This window comes from Malania oleifera, chromosome 6, assembly GCF_029873635.1.
Source record: "Malania oleifera isolate guangnan ecotype guangnan chromosome 6, ASM2987363v1, whole genome shotgun sequence".
Lineage (NCBI taxonomy): Eukaryota > Viridiplantae > Streptophyta > Magnoliopsida > Santalales > Ximeniaceae > Malania > Malania oleifera.
This window is the reverse complement of record NC_080422.1, coordinates 45,514,367-45,536,108: the sequence shown is the minus strand read 5'-3', so window position 1 is coordinate 45,536,108 and position 21,742 is coordinate 45,514,367. Positions and strand designations below refer to the sequence as shown.

Below are 21,742 nucleotides of genomic sequence, written 5' to 3'. Positions count from 1 at the left end.
TGGTGATGCTTTTTTTCCCCCCTGTTATTTGGGTTATATGGTCAGAGAGAAACTCTTGGATTTTTCAACATCATGGGTATTTTGTGAATTTGATTTGGGACCAATTGTATTTTTAGTGTCCATTTGGGTGTTCACTACATGGTGTTCTGGTAATATGGCTTCTGATGATATTCATTGCGACGTGGTGGCTCTTTTAATCTAGTCTTGGTTTTCTTTTTGTATTAGATTTCTCTGTTTCTTTTTTTTTTTACTTTTGTTTTTTGAAGATTTCTCATCCTCTGTGTACATTCCTTTTTCTTAATATATTTCTTTTTCTTAAATATATATAAAAAAAAAACAATTGGGAGAAGGCATGGCTAGGTTAACTTTACTGCTGCTTTATAATATTTTCCTGAATTAAGACATTTCCGACCCCTTCTCAATATATTGATCCTCAAGTGTTGCTTGTACCTGCTGAAGTTGCATATAGATAATATGAAGAATTTTATACAAGTCATTATTGTATTGACAGGAACATTGCAAATAACCGATTTACTGGCTGGATCCCTGATGATCTGAAAAATATAAAAAGTATACAGTGAGTATTCTTTTAGAAATGTATTTACTTCAGGATGCAATTCTCTTTTAGCTATCCTGACTTGCAACTATCGTATGTTAAGGACTGGAGGAAATTCTTGGTCATCAGGGCCAGCTCCTCCTTCGTACCATCATTCTAGTAGGCATACAAGCAAAGATGGAAAAGAAGATAAGTCTGGTCTGAGTGGAGCTGCCATAGCTGGGATAGCTTTGGGTGTTTTGCTGGCACTTGTAATTGTAATAGTTTTGCTTTCAAGAAAATCTGCTTCTCCTGCTCCACATTTTCTTGATGAAGAGAGGCTTGGCCAGCTTAGATCATTTAGCCCCCTCTCATCCCAAGAGCTGTCCTCTGATTTACATGCAGATGCACACAAGGATTTTAAAGGTAACCCTTTATTCATATCACCATTTCTTTGGGGAATATTTTATGGATTATTATAATAATCTTGTTAATTCATAAATCTTTGAATACTTTAAAACAGGTTTGCTCCTTTTTTAAATAACTTCATTGGTGCAGCTTTGCCTATTGTGATGTGCAATGCAAAAGTCCTGGAGCATCTTTGCTGTAACTATTGAAATTTTGTTGACAAGAAGTTTGGGTATAGAAAGTAATTATATAAACACACTTTTTTTGGGCTGTGAATTTGTTTGTTGATTGACTGTAAATTTTTTTCTGGCATGTCAGCTCTGGTCATGAGCTGTGAGACTCTGCTTTGAATATAATGAAATTCATTATTATTGTGAAAATACATCAAATGCATATTATTTCAAATGAAACTTTTGCTGGATGCTGTCTTGCCAATTGCCATCAAGCCCAAAATCCTGAGTGATCAGTGGAAGCCGGTGGCCATTGGTTAAAGGTTTGTGATTAATTTATTGGTGGGTTGTCTATACTTAGACTTTTTTTTTTATATTTTAAATTATTGCCCCCAGGGCGATTTGTTAATGCCAATTTTGCATTGAATATGTATAATTCGGTATAATTGAAGTGAGCAAACACTACATTAGTGACAGGCTGAATTCATTTGACTCATCTTTGCTTTATGATACTAGGCTATCTTTCTCATGCCAATGTTGCATCTAGTAGTGTTTATGGATAATTTGATATTATTGAACTGATCAAATGCTATACTGCGACAGGGCTGAAGTCATTTGATTCATCTTCTTCAATTGCTGTAAAGGTTTTGCAGACTTCTCCTTCAGCTGGCCTTAAGCCACCACCTTCTGATCGAATTAGGTCATTTAATGATAATGAGTTTGCAAATCGCCTGAATGTCAAAAGAAGCACTTCTGTTCATGCTAGATGCTATCCTTTGTCAGATTTACAATCAGCGACAGGCAACTTTGCAACTGGCCGCCTTCTTGGTGAGGGATCCATTGGACGCGTTTATAGGGCCAAATATACTGATGGGAGGGTATGCTTCCTTTCATAACTTATTCTCTGCCACTGAGTTGGCATTATCATTTGTGTACTTCCCTTTTGTTAATCCTTAAGCAAAGTGATCATAAAAAGACATGTAAATTTTGTCTAGATGGTTATGCTAGGAGCACTGCTTTATTTTTAGAAGTTTTTGGTTCTCAGTTTTATCAAGTTCAATGATTATTTTATTAAGGACATAACTTATCTTAAGTTTTTCTGATATCATGAATCATCCTCCCTAAAAAATGCAATAAATTTGACGGTAGAAAAAAGTAAGCAAAATAATAGGTGTATTGGTACCTCCTATGAGGGAGAAGACTTGAGTTGTGAACACTTCCCTTGAAAATTCTAAAGCAGTCATCGTCTAGCACTGAACTCAATACCGGTGCAAGAATCTGAAATTGCAATCGTAAGAGTGGATTGGAACTCTTCTGAGAACTGTTTGTTTTCTCCGTGGAGCATGTTTGCTGAATTTCATAGAGAAGATATTGTTTCCTCCCAGCATCTCACACGTTGGAACCTACTTTGATTTTCTTTTCAAGGCTTTTGTTTCTGGCAGAACAAAGAATACAGCATTTTTTTTTTTTTTCTGGCTTGACAAACTTATCTTTTAGCAAGCTGGGTATGACAATCCTTTGTTTTTCCCTCAAGGCTTCTGGTATCATTGATTTTGATTTTTTTTTTCTCAAGTACACTGAATGCCTCATCCTATCAACTAATTAAATTCGTTATTCTACTGAGATACCATTCCTCTTAAGACCAAGGCTTGCAATGAACTCCTGTAAGGATTGCTTTACACTTACTCTGTGCTCCTTCATTTGGTCACTTCTCCATCCCCTTCCCTTATGTGCAATGCCCTTGTGCATGCATACTTCTTTTTCTGGCCAACCCCTCCAATATGTTTAGACTGCAATTGTTGTTTATTGGTTATCAGGTTCATAACTAAACTCTATAGATTTTTATATACAAATTAAGGTATACTTCTTTCACTCTACAGTGCATATTTATAATTTAGGCATTTTAATTGCAGTGTTTTTATTTTTTTTATTATTAACATTTTCACTGTTAGCACTTTCCTGGATTTGATTTTAAATTTCTACATTTTAATTCTAAGTCGTTATTTTTTCAAAATAGAGGTTGATATATTCATCTGCATTTCCATATTTTGTGCTGCTTAAAATTTCCATTGAATGCAAAATTTCATTTTTTGCATACTCTATATATTGACATATATCCTTATCAAAGTATACACTTGCTTTTGAGTTGTCTTTAGGTCACTAAGCAAATGGTGTACAATTATGCCAGTGATAATACATGTTCTTTTTTGTTTATTCCCAACTCCCATGGAAATCAAGCTTAGTCGAATGAGAAATCATCCATTATGAAGTGAAAAATAACACAGATTGCTTGGTGATGTAGCTTGTCAGTTGTTTTGCTAATAGTCTATGGATCCTACAATGTACTCGATAGTGTTGATCTTTTCACATGGGGGATATTATTATAGCCATATCTTGATTATGAAGGGTGCATTCTTTTGAGAGCATAGAACTGTTTTAGGCTTCTTGCTTGTCAGGAAGCATACTTAACCCAATGAAAAAGTAATTATTGAATGCTTTAATTGTAACTAATCCTACATTTAAGCCGGAAAAACATCAAATTGATGTAGTGTTACAGGGTGCTGTAATCCTGATTTTTTGTTATGGTGTTGGGTTGGAAAGATCTTGCATCAAGCATGTAACAGAGAGGATGGCTTTGGGTCTCAACTGACTTGAAAACATTATGAAAACAAGAATTAACTGCAGAGTTATAAACATGAACACTTTTTCTATTGATTAGGTCCTTCGGTATTATCTACTTGCCTAAAAAAGTTAAATCTTTGTTTTTTTGAGTTTTTTTATTTGTCATCTTTATCTGTTGTGTCTAACAAACATTATAACTATTTTCTAACTAGGCTTTAATTTTTTATTTACCTGTGTAAATATAGTTTTTCTAGTGTTCCTACTTTCCATTTGTTTTCTGGTTTTCCTGCCCACTGCTTCTGAACTTGTTTATTATCATGGTTGTTTTTTGACTTCTTCATTTCTATCTGAAAAAATGTATCATTATTCATGAGGACAGAACATTCTTATAGGGTTTGCTTAGGCTAGAACAGATTTGGTGGATACGTCAACAGTTTTACTCAGCACTTCCATTTCTGTTCATATCTATACTCTAATTGACACCAATTACTGTAGATTTTAATGTAATTTCATCTTTTGTATTTTTTCATCATATTCTATCTACCGCTGCAATTCATGTTAATACATGAATAATTGTTCTTGGTTTAAACTCTGGTTTTATCCTTCATTTTGAAGAAATCTGTGTTTCTTTCATTGATCTTTGTTGTGCTTTTAAAAGTCTTTAGAATGCCCTTCCATTTCTGTCCATATACTTGACACCAATTTGTGTAAATTTTTATGTAATTTCATCTTTTGCATTTTTTCGTCATATTCTATTTACCGCTGCAATTCATGTTAATACATGAATAATTGTTCTTGGTTTAAATTCTATGGTTTTATCCTTCATTCTTTGAAGAAATCTGTGTTTCTTTCATTGATCTTTGTTGTGCTTTTCAAAGTCTTTAAAAGATTCAAGTGGGCTAATTATATGACATTATAATCTGCTTGCTGCTGAATTCTTTGTTCTTAGCCAATATTTTGATCAATTTACACTTTAATACTCCACTACCTTGCACCGGAATGTATTTGGTTGTTAGATATCTATGATTAAATATTAGCTATTTTTGCCCTGCAGGTTTTAGCTGTGAAAAAGATAGACTCCTCACTTTTTCAAGAGCAGAGTGTGGAAGATTTTACAGATATTGTTTCAAGCATCTCCAAGATTCACCATCCAAACATTGCTGAACTTGTTGGTTATTGTTCAGAACAGAGGCATAACATGTTAGTCTATGAATATTTCAGGAATGGCTCACTTCATGAGTTCCTACACTTGTCTGATGACTACAGCAACCCACTTACTTGGAATACCAGAATTAGAATTGCTCTTGGCACGGCACGTGCTGTTGAGTAAGTCAATGTTTAAACTATATTTTGGAATATTCGTTATGTCCTTTACTGCTGTGACTAATAGTGAAGATACATAATAAGTGTCTAGCTATAGTGTTGTACGCTTTATGGTTGGCATGAGTCTTGGTAACCCTGGAATCCCTTCTCTCTCTGTATATTTGTGTGTGTGTGTGTGAGTGGTGGTTGGATGTCTATGCAATGGAATCATCACACACTGGTAATAATTTTGAGATGATTTATCTATATTTGCATTTGGTATGGCTGGTTTATTCACAGTGGTCCATACTGTAATATCGCAGTACTAATATTTAATATTCAAGACATAGTTGTCCTTTCAATATATAAATCCCCAATTTTAAAACTTTAAACCATCGTATGTTTGAGTTTTCTCATGTATGTAATGTGTTTGGGAGCAACTCGTTATCCAAAAATAACAATAAACACCAAAAATCCTTAAGTCCTTCAATTCAAGCTCCGCTATGTCAATCTTTTTTCCGTCGTTCTGTTTGATCCAGGAAGACAAAAAATAAAAATAAAAATTGGTGGTCTGTAAAATCCTTCTTTACTACGTAAATCCAAAATTTTCTAGCTCTACTCTTTCCCCCTGACCATACCTGTGTAATCGAGAATTGAATTGTGAATCAAAATCTAAATTTTGTGAATTGAGAATTGAGAATTGAAATGAATATAAGATTTCCCACAAGTTCTAAGAACTTTGTTATATCATACTTTTTTCGTCTTAAACAAACAGATTGCATTAAAAAAATGAAATATATTAAAGAAAATTGAATGATCATGCGCCTTAATATTCATTCACACCTTAATATTCATTCATATGCATCTGTGTATGAATAAAAAGTGTGCTATTTATGAGAAAGTTGTAAAAGTGAACATAGCTCACCTTTGAAAAATCTCCTTAACTAACCACTTTTAGGTTTCATTTAGAAAAAAAAAAAAAAAAACAAGTGAAGACTTATTGGATAAAAATCTATAAATAGTTTAGGAAGCCTTAATTTTTAAAACAATTCAATAGAGATACCAAAATTGAAGAATTTTGTTTATTTTGATTCCAGAGGTCCTTCAAAAAGGTTTGAAGGCTTTTTGTATTAACAAATTGGTTATTTTCTGGATTTTTAGATGGTAAGGTATTATGGTTTGACTGGGAACCAATTGGATATGTTGGATCTTGATTGGATTGACTGTTTACTGAATTGCTAAATGTAACATATGAATCTGAATTGTAATATTTGAATTGAGGATTGCAGTTTCATTGTCAAAGATTGCTTATTTTTAGTCAGCTTATTAGATTGAAATTATTGGGCTAGTGAATCAAATCAAATTATGCTATTTTGATAATTATGCCTCTTACAATGTCTAACCTCAATCTGGGTTTTATCCATCAAACCTAGATTTATAACTGACTTAGCTTAAACCTATTTGATTTATTAGCCCCAAAAAATTAAACTGACACCGTTTAGCTAGTGAACTAGATTTTTCCAACCAAATTATGTTTTTAGAGATCGGTCTAGTTTGTTGGTTGTAGTGAGCAATATACTGGAGATAAAACTCAATATGATGTATAAGCACGCATATTTCTTCACAAACCACATTGTATGTATCTATGCATGCTTGAACAGTTGTGCTTCAGTATATATAAGCACATAAGTGATGTTGAATTATGAATAGATAAATTTACACACATATCAGATTGTAGTGGGGAATATTGTTACAAGAATTGGGCTTTCTGTGCATGCATCGACATTGTTGGATTATCTCCTTATGTTCTTAATTTTGAATCCCATTTATAGTTGCACAAGAATTATCAATGACTATTTTGGACCTTCTAATTCTTTGGGCAAACACTTCCATTTCTAGGTATCTCCATGAGGTTCATTCTCCATCCTTGGTTCACAAGAACATCAAGTCTTCCAACATTTTTCTTGACGTTGAACTCAATCCCCATCTCTCTGACTGTGGTTGCGCAACCTTTTATCAGGTTAGTAATTTTCTTTTTTCCCCATAAATTATTAATTAATGAGATAATAAATCACTTTCTTATGTTTTTGAAGAGGAATAGCTATTGATTCTAATGGTAATTAAATTACCTAGCATGTCCAAAATATTTTAAAAACTTTGTGAATATTTTCATGTTAATTCTTGGTGTGATAAATAAAGGGTTAAATTCGAAGAAATTGTTTAAAATTTTGGTTTAATGTATGATATTTTTGTATTTTACCTAAGAAAAGGTCTGCATGGCAATCTGTTTTATAAGTTTAATTATTTAATTATATCTATCCAAATTTTTTAAATCCTAGAAGAATAAAGAGAGAGAAGGGGAAAAAGCAATAGCACACACCCTGTTGTCCCCGCTTAGGATCACAATTCATTCCATGTGATGGCGAGTTTGAGGGTTCCAACATTTAATAACTCTTTTGGGCACAAGAACCTAAGGGACAATTTGATAAGACTCTAGGGTTTTATCGTGGAGAAATTGGGGAAATTTTAAGAAAGGAAAATCGTAAGTGAAAATAAGGTTTGATCACTACGAGGGGATCTGCCTCCAAGTTAGCCAAAGGCTATGAATTATGTTATTGCTTGGATGGAAAAGCCTTGTAAGGTTACATATATATAGCGTAGGGAAACTTACTCCTATTAGAAATGTAAAATATCCCAATCCAAGTACTTAATGGACTCAATCCCAATTGATTTGGGAATCCTAACACATTAAATAAAAATCCCAATTGATTTGGGAATCCTAACATTTTCACTTTTTTCAAATCAGCCTTGTCCTCGAGGCTAAGCAGCAATAAACTCTGGGAATCTCTCCTCCAAGGATTGATAAGTTTCCCAAGTTGCATCTTTATATGGGAAGTGAGACTAGTGAACTAAAACTTCTATGATGTCTCGACTTCTATTTTTGACCACCCAGCGATCCAAAGTTTCTTCTGGCTGCACTTGGACCTCACCTGTAGGTGCAACATCAGGCAAGTGGCGCTGCACAGTAACTTGATCTCCTAACTTCTTTTTGAGGAAAGAGAAATGAAAAACTAGATGTACCTTAGAACCTGTTGTTAAGTCTAGATGATGAGCAACAAGGCCTATAAGTTTTAAGATCTTATAAGGCCTGTAGAATCGAGGAGACAACTTTATTAAAGAAAGAATAGTCACAGATATCTGTCTATAGGGCTCTAGCCTAAGAAATACCCAATCTCCCACTGTGAATTTCCTTTTTGTTTCATACGAGCTTAAGCTACAACAAGATTTTCCTTGAGAAGCTAAAGCATTTTGTCTCAATCTCGTCAACTTGATCAACTCTGGATGATCCAGCTGAATACCTAGCAAAAATAGGAGGAGCTCGACCATAAACAGCCTCGAATGGAGTCAACTTGATGGAGAAATGATAAATGGTATTATACCACCATTATGCCCATGGGAGTCATCACACCCAATCCTTTGGGTTGTCGCTAGTAAAGCAATGAAGATAAGTCTCCAAGCACCTATTAACAACTTCAGTTTTCCCATTTGATTGTGGATGATATGCAGTGCTCATATTCAATTGTGTTCCTTGCAAACTAGAAAAGCTCTTTCCAAAAGTTGCTGGTAAAGACTATGTCATAATCACTGACAATAGACTGAGGAATTCCATGCAACTTGACAATATTCTCAACAAAAGTATGAGCAACACTTATAGCAGTATAAGGGTGAGTTATGGCACAAAAATAAGCATATTTTGTGAGAAGTCCGCAACAACGAAAATAGTAGACTTTCCCTGAGAAGATGGTAGTCCCTCAATGAAATCCAGGGAGCTACCAGTCCAAGCTTCTTCTGGAATAGGAAGAGGTTGTAGAAAGCTTGGACTTGTGCCACAGTTACCCCTTTCTGTCGTTGACAAGCATCACATTCTGCCAGAAACTTTTTAATTTCACCCTTCATTCCCTTCCAGTAAAATTCCTGAGAAATGCTCTTGTAGGTTCTAAGAAAATCAGAGTGACTTGCAGTCAGTGATGCATGTAATTCTGGCAGTATGGTTTTCTTGTGGGCTGAATTAAAGAGTCCCAAAGGTAAAGAGTCCCAAAGGTAAGGAGGGACAAAAGTTGGCCCTTTTTGTAGCTTTTGGATAATATCTCTAGTCTGCAGATTTTGCTACCATTCCTTATTTGTTCAAGAGTAGTACATGCAGGTATAGAAAATAGCTATAAGTTCAACTTGTTCAAGAAGTCATGAGAGTGCATCTGCCACCATATTCTCGGTTCCTTTCTTCTAAATCTCATAGTCGTAGCCCAACAACTTAGTGACCCACTTTTGTTGTTCCATGGAAGAGATTTATGGCTCAAAAAAATACTTGTGATCAGTTTGGATTTGGAAATGCCGACCAATACTTTTAGTCTCCACTTTGAAACTGCATGCACTATGGCTAGCATCTCTTTGTCATAAGGCATTCCCATGTGGGATAGAGAAAGAGCCTTACTGTTAAAAGCAATGGGACTGCACCAATGCCAACTCCTGATGCGTCGGACTCAATGATGAACACCGTGTTAAAATCTGGCCAGGCAAGAACTAGTGTGGTGGATATTGCATGCATAAGTTGACAAAGGCTTGTTCAGCTTCCTCACTCCATTTGAATGCATCCTTTTTCAATATAGGGGTCAGTGGAGCACAAATTTTTTGTAATCCTTGACAAACTTGCAGTAGTAACTAGTTAATCCCCAAAATCCTCATAGCATTTTGATTGTTTGTGGAATAGGCCAGTCTGTCATCACTTTTATTTTTGAAGGGTCAACTGAAACATCTTCTTGGGAAAAAGTATGCCTAAGGTATTCCACATGTGATCGAGCAAAATTGCATTTAGATTTCTTGACAAACAGATGATGCTCATGAGGAATGGTGAGTACAATTCGCAAAGGACCTAAATGATCTTCAAGAGATGAGCTATATATCAGGATATCATCAAAACATATGAGAACAAACTTATGTAGGTAAGGTCAGAAAATGTCATTCATGAGACTTTGGAAGGTTGAAGCACATTGGTTAATCCAAAAGGCTTAACCAAGAACTTGTAATGGCCGTCGTGAGTTCTAGACGCAGCCTTCTGAATGTTATCCTTGTGTACCCGAATCTGGTGATAGCCTGATCTCAAGTTAAGTTTGGTGAACTGCTAGGAACCTCCCAACTCATCTAACAATTCATATACAATAGGGATAGGATTTATATCATAGTAGTCAAAAGCGCACCAGAGGTGAGGCACAGCGGTGCAATGAGGCCAGCGCCTTAATCCTGTTGAGGTGAGGTGACTTCAAGAGGTGCAGCCAGGCGCACTGAAGCGCACTGATGCTCCAGGTGCAGTGAGTCCAGCCTTGAAATTTTTGAACCTGTTAATAAAGAAAACATAGCCAGAAGGCCCAGAACCAGCCCTAGCCCTCTTCCAACCCAGCCTTCGACTCAAACCCACCCTACTGTCATAGCCCTTTGTCTTCGACCCTTCGACTTGAAAGGATTCATCTTCTACCCTTTGAACCAGCATGAAACCAGAAGGAGACCTTTGTCTTCGACCCTTCGAAGCAGCACGAAACCAACCAGCATGAAACCAGAAGGAGCCCTTTGTCTTCGACCCTTTGAAGCAGCATGAAACCAGCAGGAGTCCTTCATCTTTGACCCTTTGAACTAGCTTGAACCTTTCTTCTTCGAGCCTTCAAACGAGCAAGAGCCCTTCGTCTTTGAGGTTCGAGCCTTCATGAGTCATCAGGCTGCTTCGAAGTTCAAACTGCTTTGAAGTTCAAACTAGTAAGTCATCATCATCTTCTTCTTCGTCTTAATTAATTATGTAGTTTAATGCAAGTTTATAATTAATATATAACATTTTTTATTGAATTTAGCTGCTGTTTTGTAATTTGTTTGGAAATGTAGTATACAAACTATACATTTTTCTGAATATTTTGGCATTTTAAATTCTAATATTACTATTGATGTGTTCATATATCAATTACCCACCAAATAGGCATTGTACACAATTTTAAGAATTGTGCGCCTTTGCCTCATGCCTTGCGCATAGGCTCAAAGTACCGTTTGCACCTCGGTGTGCCTTGCACCTTTGACTATTATGATATTTATCCTCCACAGTGTTCTTGTTTAGTGCTCGATAATCAACACACATCTGCCAAGAGCCATCCTTATTCTTCACCAATAAGATAGGACAAGAATATGGACTGACACTTGGTTGAATTATGCCCACATCTAACATTTCTTTCACTATATTTTCTATTTCTTCTTTATGAAAATAAGGATAGCGATAACGGCGGACATTAGAAGGGACACTACTTGGAAATAGAGGAATACGGTGATCATGTGTTCGTTGAGATGGTAATCCCTGTGGCTCTTTAAATATGTCAGAAAATTCTAAAATAAGAGAGTCTAGCCCTTTGTCCTAGCTAGATTGATGTTGTAACTCTAGTGCTTGAAGTTGTACCAACAATCACGTTGCTCTTTTTAAGGAGCTTCTCCATATGATGGCTTGAAATTGTAGTGAGGTTAGCACAATGTTTGCTTTTAAGAGTCACTCTCCGGCCATTCATGGCAAACTTCATAACCAATTTAGAGAAATTCCATGGTATATCACCTAAAGTCCTTAACCATTCAATACCCAAAAACACTTCATAGTTTTCTAGTGGCAGAAAAGAGAATTCAACATACAAGCCATGGTTTTGCATAGTAAGTTTAACCTGAGGACGCTTGCTCTAAAATGTTAAGGTTCTTCCATTTGCAACCTTCACATCAAACTTTTCACGTTGCTCCACAGGATAGGCTAGCTCTGTAGCAATTTTAGTGTCCATGAAATTATTAGTGTTACCCGTATCAACTAAGATAGTAATAAGTTGGCATTTTAGGAAGCCAATAATTTTATTGGCTTGAGGATTAGCATAACCAGCTAAGGCATGAACTAAAGAAGTGCTAGATTCATCATCATAATTAGATTCTGTACCTTCCTAATCTAAATAAGGGGGGTCACCCTTAAACTCTTCTAGCTCCATCACTGCTTCAATCATCAGCAATTGTCCCTTTTTGCAACAGTGCCCTCTATGCCACTTTTCATTACAATACTAGCACAAATCTTTTGTCATTATCTCTTTAAGTTCCCCTTGAGTCAATCTTTTGGCAAGAGAATTGTGAGGAGCAGGTGGCGTGATAGTGCTACTGACATTCTTCTTGCTAATGGTCTTGTTGGAGTGACGTTGTTCTTCTCCCAACTTCTTTCTTCTAACTATGCAAAGGAAATTGTAGCAGTCATAGTTTGTGGCCAAATACTTCGACCTAATGTCAAATGTTAGGTAGGAGGCCTTCAATAAAAGTATCGACGAGTTGGCTTTCATTCCAATCTTTAGTCCTGTTTAATAGCCACTCAAATCCTGTTTCGTACTCCAAGATAGTGCTAGTTTGACGTAGCACTCCATCGATATTCTTATGTCTAGTGGGCCCAAATTGGATAAGTAATCCAGAAACAAATTCTGCCCATAAAGGCATTCCATAACGGGCTTCAAACTAGTCATACCATTGAATTGCATTGCCATCTAGACTAATAGGAGCAACCTCAACTTTAGATGCTTCTGAAGTTTGGTGAAAGCGAAAGTATTTTTCAGCCCTAGAAACCTAACCGGTAGAGTCATCATTGTCCTATCGAGGAAATTCCACCTTCATACAAGAATGACCACAATCGCATTCTCCTTGGCAACCTCCTTCACGTGCGTACAGCTGCTCCCTACGATTTGCTGATGTAGAGGCATCATCTTCTCTCTCTTTGTGGGAAGATGTAATGAGTAGTTTAGATATCGATGCCTGGATCTCTTCAAATTGAGATTTAAACATATTGCTAAGTTCAACCTTTAGCCTAGCTTCCATATAGGACTTTGCTGAATTTTTTGAGGCCATTGTGTATAAGTGAAGGTCAAGAATTCCAAGATCTTGCTTTTGTTGGCGGATAAGCAGCATCCAAGAGAATGCCGACTTTGATACCAAATCCTAAGACCCTAATTTTTATCGTGGAGAAATTGGGGAAATTTTAAGAAGGGAAAATAGTAAGAGAAAATGGGGTTTGATCACTTTGAGGGAATCTGCCTCCAAATTAGCCAAAGGCTATGAATTATGTTATTTTTTGGATGGAAAACCCTTGTAGGGTTACATATATATAGGGTAGAGAAACTAAATCCTATTAGGAATGTAAAATATCCCAATCCAAGTCCTTAATGGACTCAATCCTAATTGATTGGAGAATCCTAACACAATTTATCATTTCCTTGAGTCAAGGGGCGAGCAAAGCTAGCACTCCAAAATACATAGTCAAAATAAGTGCCTATCTATTACCAAAGTGAATAAGGCGGTTTGGCTGTTGAGAGCTGAAGTTGGTATTCTATTAATAAGGTTACAAGCAATTAAATAGAATCTCCCTCGGAAATATTTTGTAAAATGCATTTGAATGATTAGAGTTTATGCAACTTGGAGTAAATGTTAATGCTGCTTGTTGAGATGCCTCATGCTTCAGGCCATGTTCATTTTGACCTGCCCTTATAACAATCATGTAGTGCTCACATCAGCAATCTAGTGCCTTGAGTCCTATGATTAGTCGTACAAAATTCTAAGAGTTTGTTTGTTTGGAGAAAAGTGGAAAGAAGAGAGGAGAAGAGAAAAGAATAACTCTCTCTCCAATTCTCTTGTTAAGTTGACATAAGGTGGAGATAAGAGAAAAGAAGAGGAGAGAAGAAAGGTGAAAGAGGGATCACTTTGTTTCTCCCTCAAATCAGACATAAAATGGACAAAAGCTTGGGAAAAAAGGCTAAAATACTTTAGGCAACTTTAAAAAGTAGCCATTTGGGGAACATTCTTGTAAATGACAACTGACTTTTGTCTTCCTTCCCCATATTTCTCTCCAAGTTCTCTTTTATTAAACCCAACAAGGTGGAGAGAAATGAGTTACTTTTCTCTTCTCTCCACTTCTCTCCTAATGAGATATCATGGGCAAAATATAATTGATATTTTGGGTTATCCAATTCTGATGGAGGAGGTGAGTGATGATGTGAAAGACGTTTCAGTGGAGGATCTTGAAATTTCTAATTTTAAACAAGGCATTCTTCGCATTCCTATTCGGTCATTACATCTAATACTTTCAGCCAGAGGGAGGTTTTCGATGAGGGAGATGCCTCTTTGATTAGTCTTGTGGGGGTTGAAATAGACTTTAGGTTCGCAAAAACTCCTTAAGGACCTGGGTTTAAAGTTAATGAGTCCTTTAGGGTAGGAGGTGAAGGTTGGGGTTACTCCTAGAACCTATGAGAGGACAAAAAAAGAGGTTCAGAAAGAACTTAAAATTTTAGCTTCATCTATCAATTATGGTGTTTTTATTTTTATTTGTAATTTTTTTTTGCTGCAGTTGGGAAAGAGGGGGGGGGGGGGGGTAAGGGTGTAGGGAAAAAGTTAAATTATGAATATCACTAGTTGAAATATTAGGTTTATGGGATCTTATGAAGATGGGTCTGATTAGAGAAGTTTTGTTTAGACATTCTCCTAATATTGTGTTTCTTCAGGAAACTAAGCTTAAGATTGTTGATTTTTTTTTTTCTTTGTTATTTTGGGGGAGGGGGTTAGTGAGGAGCCTTTGGAGGATATATGTGAGGATTGGGAGTTTCTTCCTTCTAGGAGCTTGTGTAAGGTCATTTGTATTTTGTGGGGTGTTCACTCCATTTCTAAACTTGATAGCCCTGTTGGGTTTATCTCCCCCTTGGTCTGGTAGATTCGAAAGGTAGGTGTCAATGGTGGGTCTTTTCTGCTTAAAGGCTTTCTAGACCCACTCTTAGGACTTATTTTTTTTTTGGGATGAGTTATATGCTGTTTTTGGCTTTTGTTTCCCTAGGTGGATTATAGGTGGTGACTTTAATGTACTTTGGTTTCCCAAGGAGAAAAAGGGGGTGGGAAGGTTACTTAGAGCATGCAAAGTTTTGATGGGTTCATTAGAGATTATTGTTTGAGGGATCTCCCTTTGGGTAACATGCTTTTCTCTTGGTTTGTGGGAGGATGAGTTTTTGAATCTCACAAACTATTTTATCTAGACTTGTGCGATCATATTTGTGTCTGTTTGGAGTCTAGTAGGTTAATCAGAGTCCTCCTTTTCATTTTGAGAATATGTGGCTTGAGCATGATTCCTTTCAGTATTTGTTATGGATTAGGAAAGGTATATGTTTATGAAGAAGCTTAAGTGCACCTTGGAAGGGTGGAATAACAAGGTGTTTGGTGATATTTGGATTAGGAAGGTTAGCATTTTGGATGAGTTGGATTTTGTAGAGAGAGAAGAAGATGATGGTCTTTTAGAGAGTGAGGAGGTTAATCATGTTTCATTGGAAAATGAGCTAGAGGATTTGATAAAGGAAGTTGGAGATTGAAGAAGAAGATTAAATTTAAATGGGTTTGTTAAGATTTGATTAAAATGAATGACCTAACTTGAAGATAGGTCTCTCCCTATATTTATAATACAAATTAAATATATTCTAATAACAATAATACCCTTACTAACTCTCACTAATTAACATATTAACACACTCAATAATATCTAAAAGACATATATAACCTCTAACACTCCCCTCAAGCTGGAGCATAAATGTCATAAGCTCCTAGCTTGTTACAAATCAATTTAACACGAGCACCCCCCAACGCTTTAGTAAACAAATCAGCAAGCTGCATATTCGACTTCACATAAGTGGTTGTAATGAGCTTCTGCACAAGTTTCTCTTGAACAAAGTGGCAATCAACTTCATGAAAGAACAGGTTGGAGGCAATACGAAGAGTAGTTTGATTATTAAACATCAACTTCATTGGCTGAGAATTCAACTAGACAAGTTCACGGATAGTTTGAGCCATAGCTCTATATTCTGATTCAGCACTTGATCTTGCCACCATAGTTTGTTTCTTACTTTTCCAAGAAATCAAATTACCACCAACCAAGATATAGTACCCAGTGGTGGATCTCCGATCGGAAGGCGATCCAGCCGAATCTGCATCTGTATATCTATGAATATAAGTGTGACCCTTATCACGATATAAAAGACCTCTACTAGGTGCGCCTTTGAGATATCTCAAGATGCAAATTGTTGTGTCCCAATGACTTGCCCGCGGAGAATCTAGAAATTGACTCACAACACTTGTTGCAAAAGATATATTTGGCCAAGTAACTGTGAGATAATTCAACTTTCCAACAAGTCTCCGGTATTGTCTAGGATTAGGTAGCAAATCACCCATATCTGACATTAACTTGTTGTTAGGATCCATGGGTGTATCAACCGGTTTAGATCCCAACAAGCCAGTTTCATCCAACAAATCAAGAACATACTTCCTCTGTGACACAACGGTTCCTATACGAGATTTAGATACTTCTATACCAAAGAAGTATTTTAATGGTTCCAAATCTTCTATTTGAAACTTAGTCTATAGGAAAAGTTTTAGACTCTGAATACCTTTATTATCATCACCTGTATAACAATACCATCGACATAAACAACAAGAAGTATCCTACCCAATGAAGTATGACGATAAAACATAGAATGATCCACAACACACCTCCGAAGACCAAACTCAAGTACTACAACACTAAAAAGACCAAACCATGCTCTGAGAGACTGTTTTAAACCATATAAAGCCTTCTTGAGTTGATACAATAAGCCTAACTACCTCTAAGAAACAAACCCAGTTGGTTGCTCCATATAAACCTCCTCCTCAAGGTCACCATGCAAGAACACATTTTTCACATCTAGTTGATGCAAAAGCCAATGACAAGTAGTAGCTAAGGAGATGAACATACATACGGATGTAACTTTGGCAATTAGAGAAAAAGTATTAGAATAATCTAGACCATACACCTGAGTGTATCCCTTAGTAACAAGACGGGTCTTTAGATAGGCCATAAAACCATCAAGCATAATTGTTCAACTTTTTGGCATAATTTTGTTATTTATTCTTTTTTTGGTTTTTGATGGTCATATGCCTTCTTGGGATTTCTACTTTCATGGATCTCTTAATCATAGGGAACTGGGGAAAAGCTTTCTTTTTTGTTAATGATGTTGGAAAGTTATCTCTCCTTTGGAGTGGATAGTCATTCTTGGTCTTTAGATTCTTCAGGGCTTTTTTTTCATTTAAATCTCGTTTTGATCTTTTGAATACTTTCTCTTTTCCACTCCTTGAAATAATTTGGAAGGTCAAAGTTCCCTAAAAAAATCAAGGCTTTTAATTGGTTGGTTGTTCTTAATAGAGTTAGCACCAACAATATGTTGTAGAGTAGGAGACCTTCAAAGGTACTTTCTCCAGATGATTTTCTTTTTTCTTTTATTTCCATTAGACAGTTTAGAAACAGTTCCTCATCTGTTTTTGCACTTTGATTGTGCATGGAAGGTGTGGAATAAGCTTTTTGGTCTATTGGGAGAAAGTTTGGATTTGCCTGGATATAGTGGAGGATTTGTTGGTCATCTCTTTTTCTGGTTTTAGTAGAAGCAAGGATGCTGTAGCTTTATGGAGATATGTACTTGCAGTGTGGTGGGGTGTATGGCTCGAATGTTATGCATGTATATTTACCGGGTAGAAGTTGAAAATTTCTTTGTTGAGACAAGATTCATTACTTAGCATTACTCTAGTGTGTTGATGCCGGTGCTTTAAAGGAGTAAGATTCTTTGACATGTAATGGGACTGATGAGATTTTTTGGTTTGGTTGTTTCTTCCTTATTTTTGTTTTTTCCGTTTTGGTTTGAAGGGTTTCTTATTCTCCTTTTTGTACATTCTTCCTTTTTAATGCACTAATCTTCTTTTGGCATCCAAATTTTTTTAATTTTATTTATTTATTTTTTAAAAGGCAAGGGAAGAAGAATAAGAAGATGATAATGATGAAGAAAGAAGAAAAGGACTCTAGATGACCTTGGGTAGAGAATGGATCTTCATTGCTATGATACCATGGTCTGATCCGAGAATAATAATAGGAGAGAAGGGGAAAAATTATAGCACCAGACCTAGGGCTGACTGCTCGCAAAATAATGTAATCAAATAAATAGATTGGAATACAAAAATATCCCTGTGCTTTTAACAGTTAATTGGATGTACATATTTTGAATTATATATGAAAAAAATGTCTAAGATAATATGATTTGTAAAGCTAAATGTTTTATTATATTAGATGTATCCATATAATTATATGTACTTTCTAACTGAATGTTTGGTATGTAGGAGTGGAATGGAATTGTATGGGAATGGAATCAAATTTATTTCTTAACTTTTTCAGATTTTCCATTCAAGTTTTTCATTCCATTCCATTCCTATCCCATATCATTTTGCAAACCAAACGTTATGTAAATGAATTGTTTATGAATCGCTTCATTCTATTTGGGACTCATCATTTTATTTGCCCAAGGCTTTCTGCATGCTATTTATAAATTATACCGCAGTTTCCTAAGAGAAATAAATACTAGGAACTTGTCCAAATGTTGGATTTTTTAGATTTAATCTTAAAAAAAAAAATTATTTGTGTCACAGAGTGGAAGTCATGACATAGTGACTTATCCTTGTTCGCAAATTTATTTCATGGGTTCAGTCAAAAGTTGTGGCTTTCTTATTTTATTTTATTTTTCTGCTGCTTTTATTTTATTTTAGTTTGTTCTGGTTAATTGTTTTATGGTACATATATATAATCTAGTCTAAACCATTTAAAAATTATAAACAATGGCTAATTGAAAATTTTAAGCTTGGGTATGCATGAGGAATATTATGAGGGCAAGCCTCAACCCAATTGTAAACATGTTACACTCAAAAGATCGTCACTTTCAAGTAACAGAAATAGTCTAAATGCCCTCCCAAAATATCTGATATTGTGAGAGGGCCTTGTGCATTGGATGTTGTGTATGCATGTCAAATACTAGCAAAGAAGTTAGCCTAGTAATATTACTGATGCTCCCATTTGACTGCTTTGAAAAGTTTGCTAGTCTCAACAAACTCACTTGGATCCATCTGCCAACATTTGTTAGTTAATTATTACTGTTGTTGTATTCTCATCATTATCCTTGTTATCGTCACCACCACCATCATCCTGGTTCGATACAGTTTGTTGATCATTGAGATGTTCTTTTGAGCTTTATGGGCCGTTTAAGAATGTTTGCTGTATTGGTTTCATTTGTTGTTCTGGGGCTGAGGAGATTATCAAGTTGGTAAACTTGCTGGGCAACTTCTGGCTGGAGCTTTTGGATGCTACCTTAAAGAATCTCTTATTACTTGTTCATGCCCTCTCCAAGGGACCAACTTCAAGGACAAGGTGATGTCGCATCCAACTGTAGGAATACCCAACAGGAAATTAGCTGGGTGGAATCCCTTAACTCATTTTTTTTTTTATCTGAAAATTATAATTATAAGACCAAAAGGACATGTACAGTCTCACTGGGTATACCCAGGAGAGGGAGAGCAGAACTCCCCAACAAGCAACTGCAAAGCAGTACAATCAAGAGCCAAACAAAGGCCAAGACTGCAAGCAGCAAACAGAACTCAAATACATCAAGAACCTGGGCATTCCCAGGGTCCAGAGCCATATCAACTACTACTCAATTACATCAAAACCTGGACATTCCCAGGTGCCAAAGGCCATAAACTACAACTCAAATACAAAGGAAAGGAAACTTCTCATAAAAAATTCTATAAAAGTGAGTCTGAACAACTTTGATTATAGCATCCTGATGTGTAACCGTGCCTTCAAATCTCCTTCTGTTTCTAAAATGCCAGATGCTATATACCGTGATGACCAGGCAGGCCCTCTTAGAGACAGCCTGCACTCCTGTACCCTTGACCTCTTTTTGAAGCCATTTGAGGGCTGCTTTAATAGTGGACATGGATCTTGTTATGCCAAGCCAGCCCCTCAAACTACTCCACACAGCAGCAGACATTCTGCATCGAAAGAAAAGATGGTCAAGTGTCTCCATTTCTGAGTTACAGAGAACACAGATTTGGTTTAGTTCTTCCACACTGATCCTGTCTCAAGTCTGCAGTTTACCCTTAGGAGCAAGCCACAAAACAAAAGAGTGTTTCGGTATGCATCCATTTTTCCACACCAGATTCTTCCAATGAACATTGCATCCCCTATTTCTCCAAAACTGATAAGCTTTTGAGCAAACAAAATTCCCACCCACAGTCCACTGTTCAATCTGATGAGCTGCAGTGTCTATGTCACTGCATTGCTGAAGGACCAGGTTTTTAATCTCTACTATCTCTTGAACAATGGGGAGTCCTCATGTTTCGTTGAAGCTTCCCAAATACTTCCACCCCTCAGGTATACATGGCTAACCCACTTAGCCCAGAGTGAGTCCTTCTTACTATGAATGTTCCATAATGCCTTAGTCAGCAGGGCCTTGTTCCAGCTTTTTAGGTCTAGCACCCCCAGCCCTCCATTTTTTGGGAGACATGCATCCCTCCAAGCCACCATGGGCCTCCTTCTAACACCACCCCCCCCACAGAAAGGTTTGGGAGACATACATCCCTCCAAGCCACCATGGGCCTCCTTCTAACACCCCCCACAGAAAGGTTCTACACAATTTGATCACATGGGCCAGCAGAGAGTAAGGGATAGGAAAAATAGCAAACCAAAAGCAGTCAATACCTTGCACCACAGAAAGGTCCTACTTCCTCTCATGTTTTCTCATTTCTAAGTCATTTCTTTACCAAACTTGAAGAAAAATAGAGAATATTTCTTTGGGTTAATTTTGGAGATGACTTCTGTCACCTTGTCAAATGAGAACTCATTAGATCACCTCTTCCTAGAAGCGGGTTGGGAATTAGAGTAATACTCCCTTTTCGTTAAGCTCTCTTAGTTAAGCAGTTGTGGAATTTTTAGAGAAGGGAAATTTTTGAAGGGAAGTAATTTTGGCTAAATATGGTTTTGTAAAAAATGGCGTGCTTCCTTCATAAGGTGAGGTAGTTATGTGGTGGGGCTTCAGAAATTAATTTGCAAGAGATGTGAAGACTTTTTTGGCTTTGCCCTCTTTGAGGTAGATGGGATTCCTTTGGTAGGGTGATTTATGGTTTTGAACCATTTTATTTGTGGCCAGATATTTGCTGTGTAATGTAATCATTAGTGATTTCTTGGAAATTGGTTTTCATTGGTGATGCTGATTGGGATGGGATGAGTTCATCTTTCTTTCACAAAAAATTTGGGAAAAGGATAAGATAGATGGGATGTAGAAACATTGTGCAAAATCTTTGTTAAGATCTTACCATGCAGCTCTTTTGCAATTACTCATCTTTCTCCTGAATTTTTTGTTCAACTAGTAAAAATTAACTTTCAAAGAAAACTTATCTTGTGAAAAAATGTGCTTTAAAGGGGAAAAAGAAATATAAAAATACAACTTCATTTGTAGTTCTGTAAAATTGGTCCAAATCACGCTTGATGAAGAAGCATCCAAACACTCCTTAGATATCACCACATTTGAACAGTAAATGTTGTGGTCCTTTCGAAAAGTGAGCATAAAAGGATATTTGCAATGTGCTGGAACCTTACACTAGGTTTACAATTTAATTGGAGTTATAGAGATGCCCCAGCTGTGATTATATACAGAATAGTGGGAAGTTTAAGCTTGCATGGTGATTTGTCCAGTTTGCTGAAATGCGTAATTCAAATGTGTAATTCAGTGTT

The 21,742-nt window shown here is 36.4% G+C and overlaps 1 protein-coding gene across 1 annotated transcript in view; it reads left to right on the top strand.

Annotated features, from left to right (window-relative positions):
- LOC131157466 (protein STRUBBELIG-RECEPTOR FAMILY 5-like) overlaps positions 1–21,742 on the top strand; it is a 57,248-nt gene that overhangs the window by 32,822 nt on the left and 2,684 nt on the right. The window contains exons 9-13 of the mRNA XM_058111647.1: positions 512–577; positions 660–961; positions 1,717–1,991; positions 4,790–5,061; positions 6,937–7,057. Of these exons, the coding sequence (XP_057967630.1) occupies positions 512–577; positions 660–961; positions 1,717–1,991; positions 4,790–5,061; positions 6,937–7,057 (1,036 nt within the window). The remainder of the gene's footprint in view (positions 1–511; positions 578–659; positions 962–1,716; positions 1,992–4,789; positions 5,062–6,936; positions 7,058–21,742) is intronic.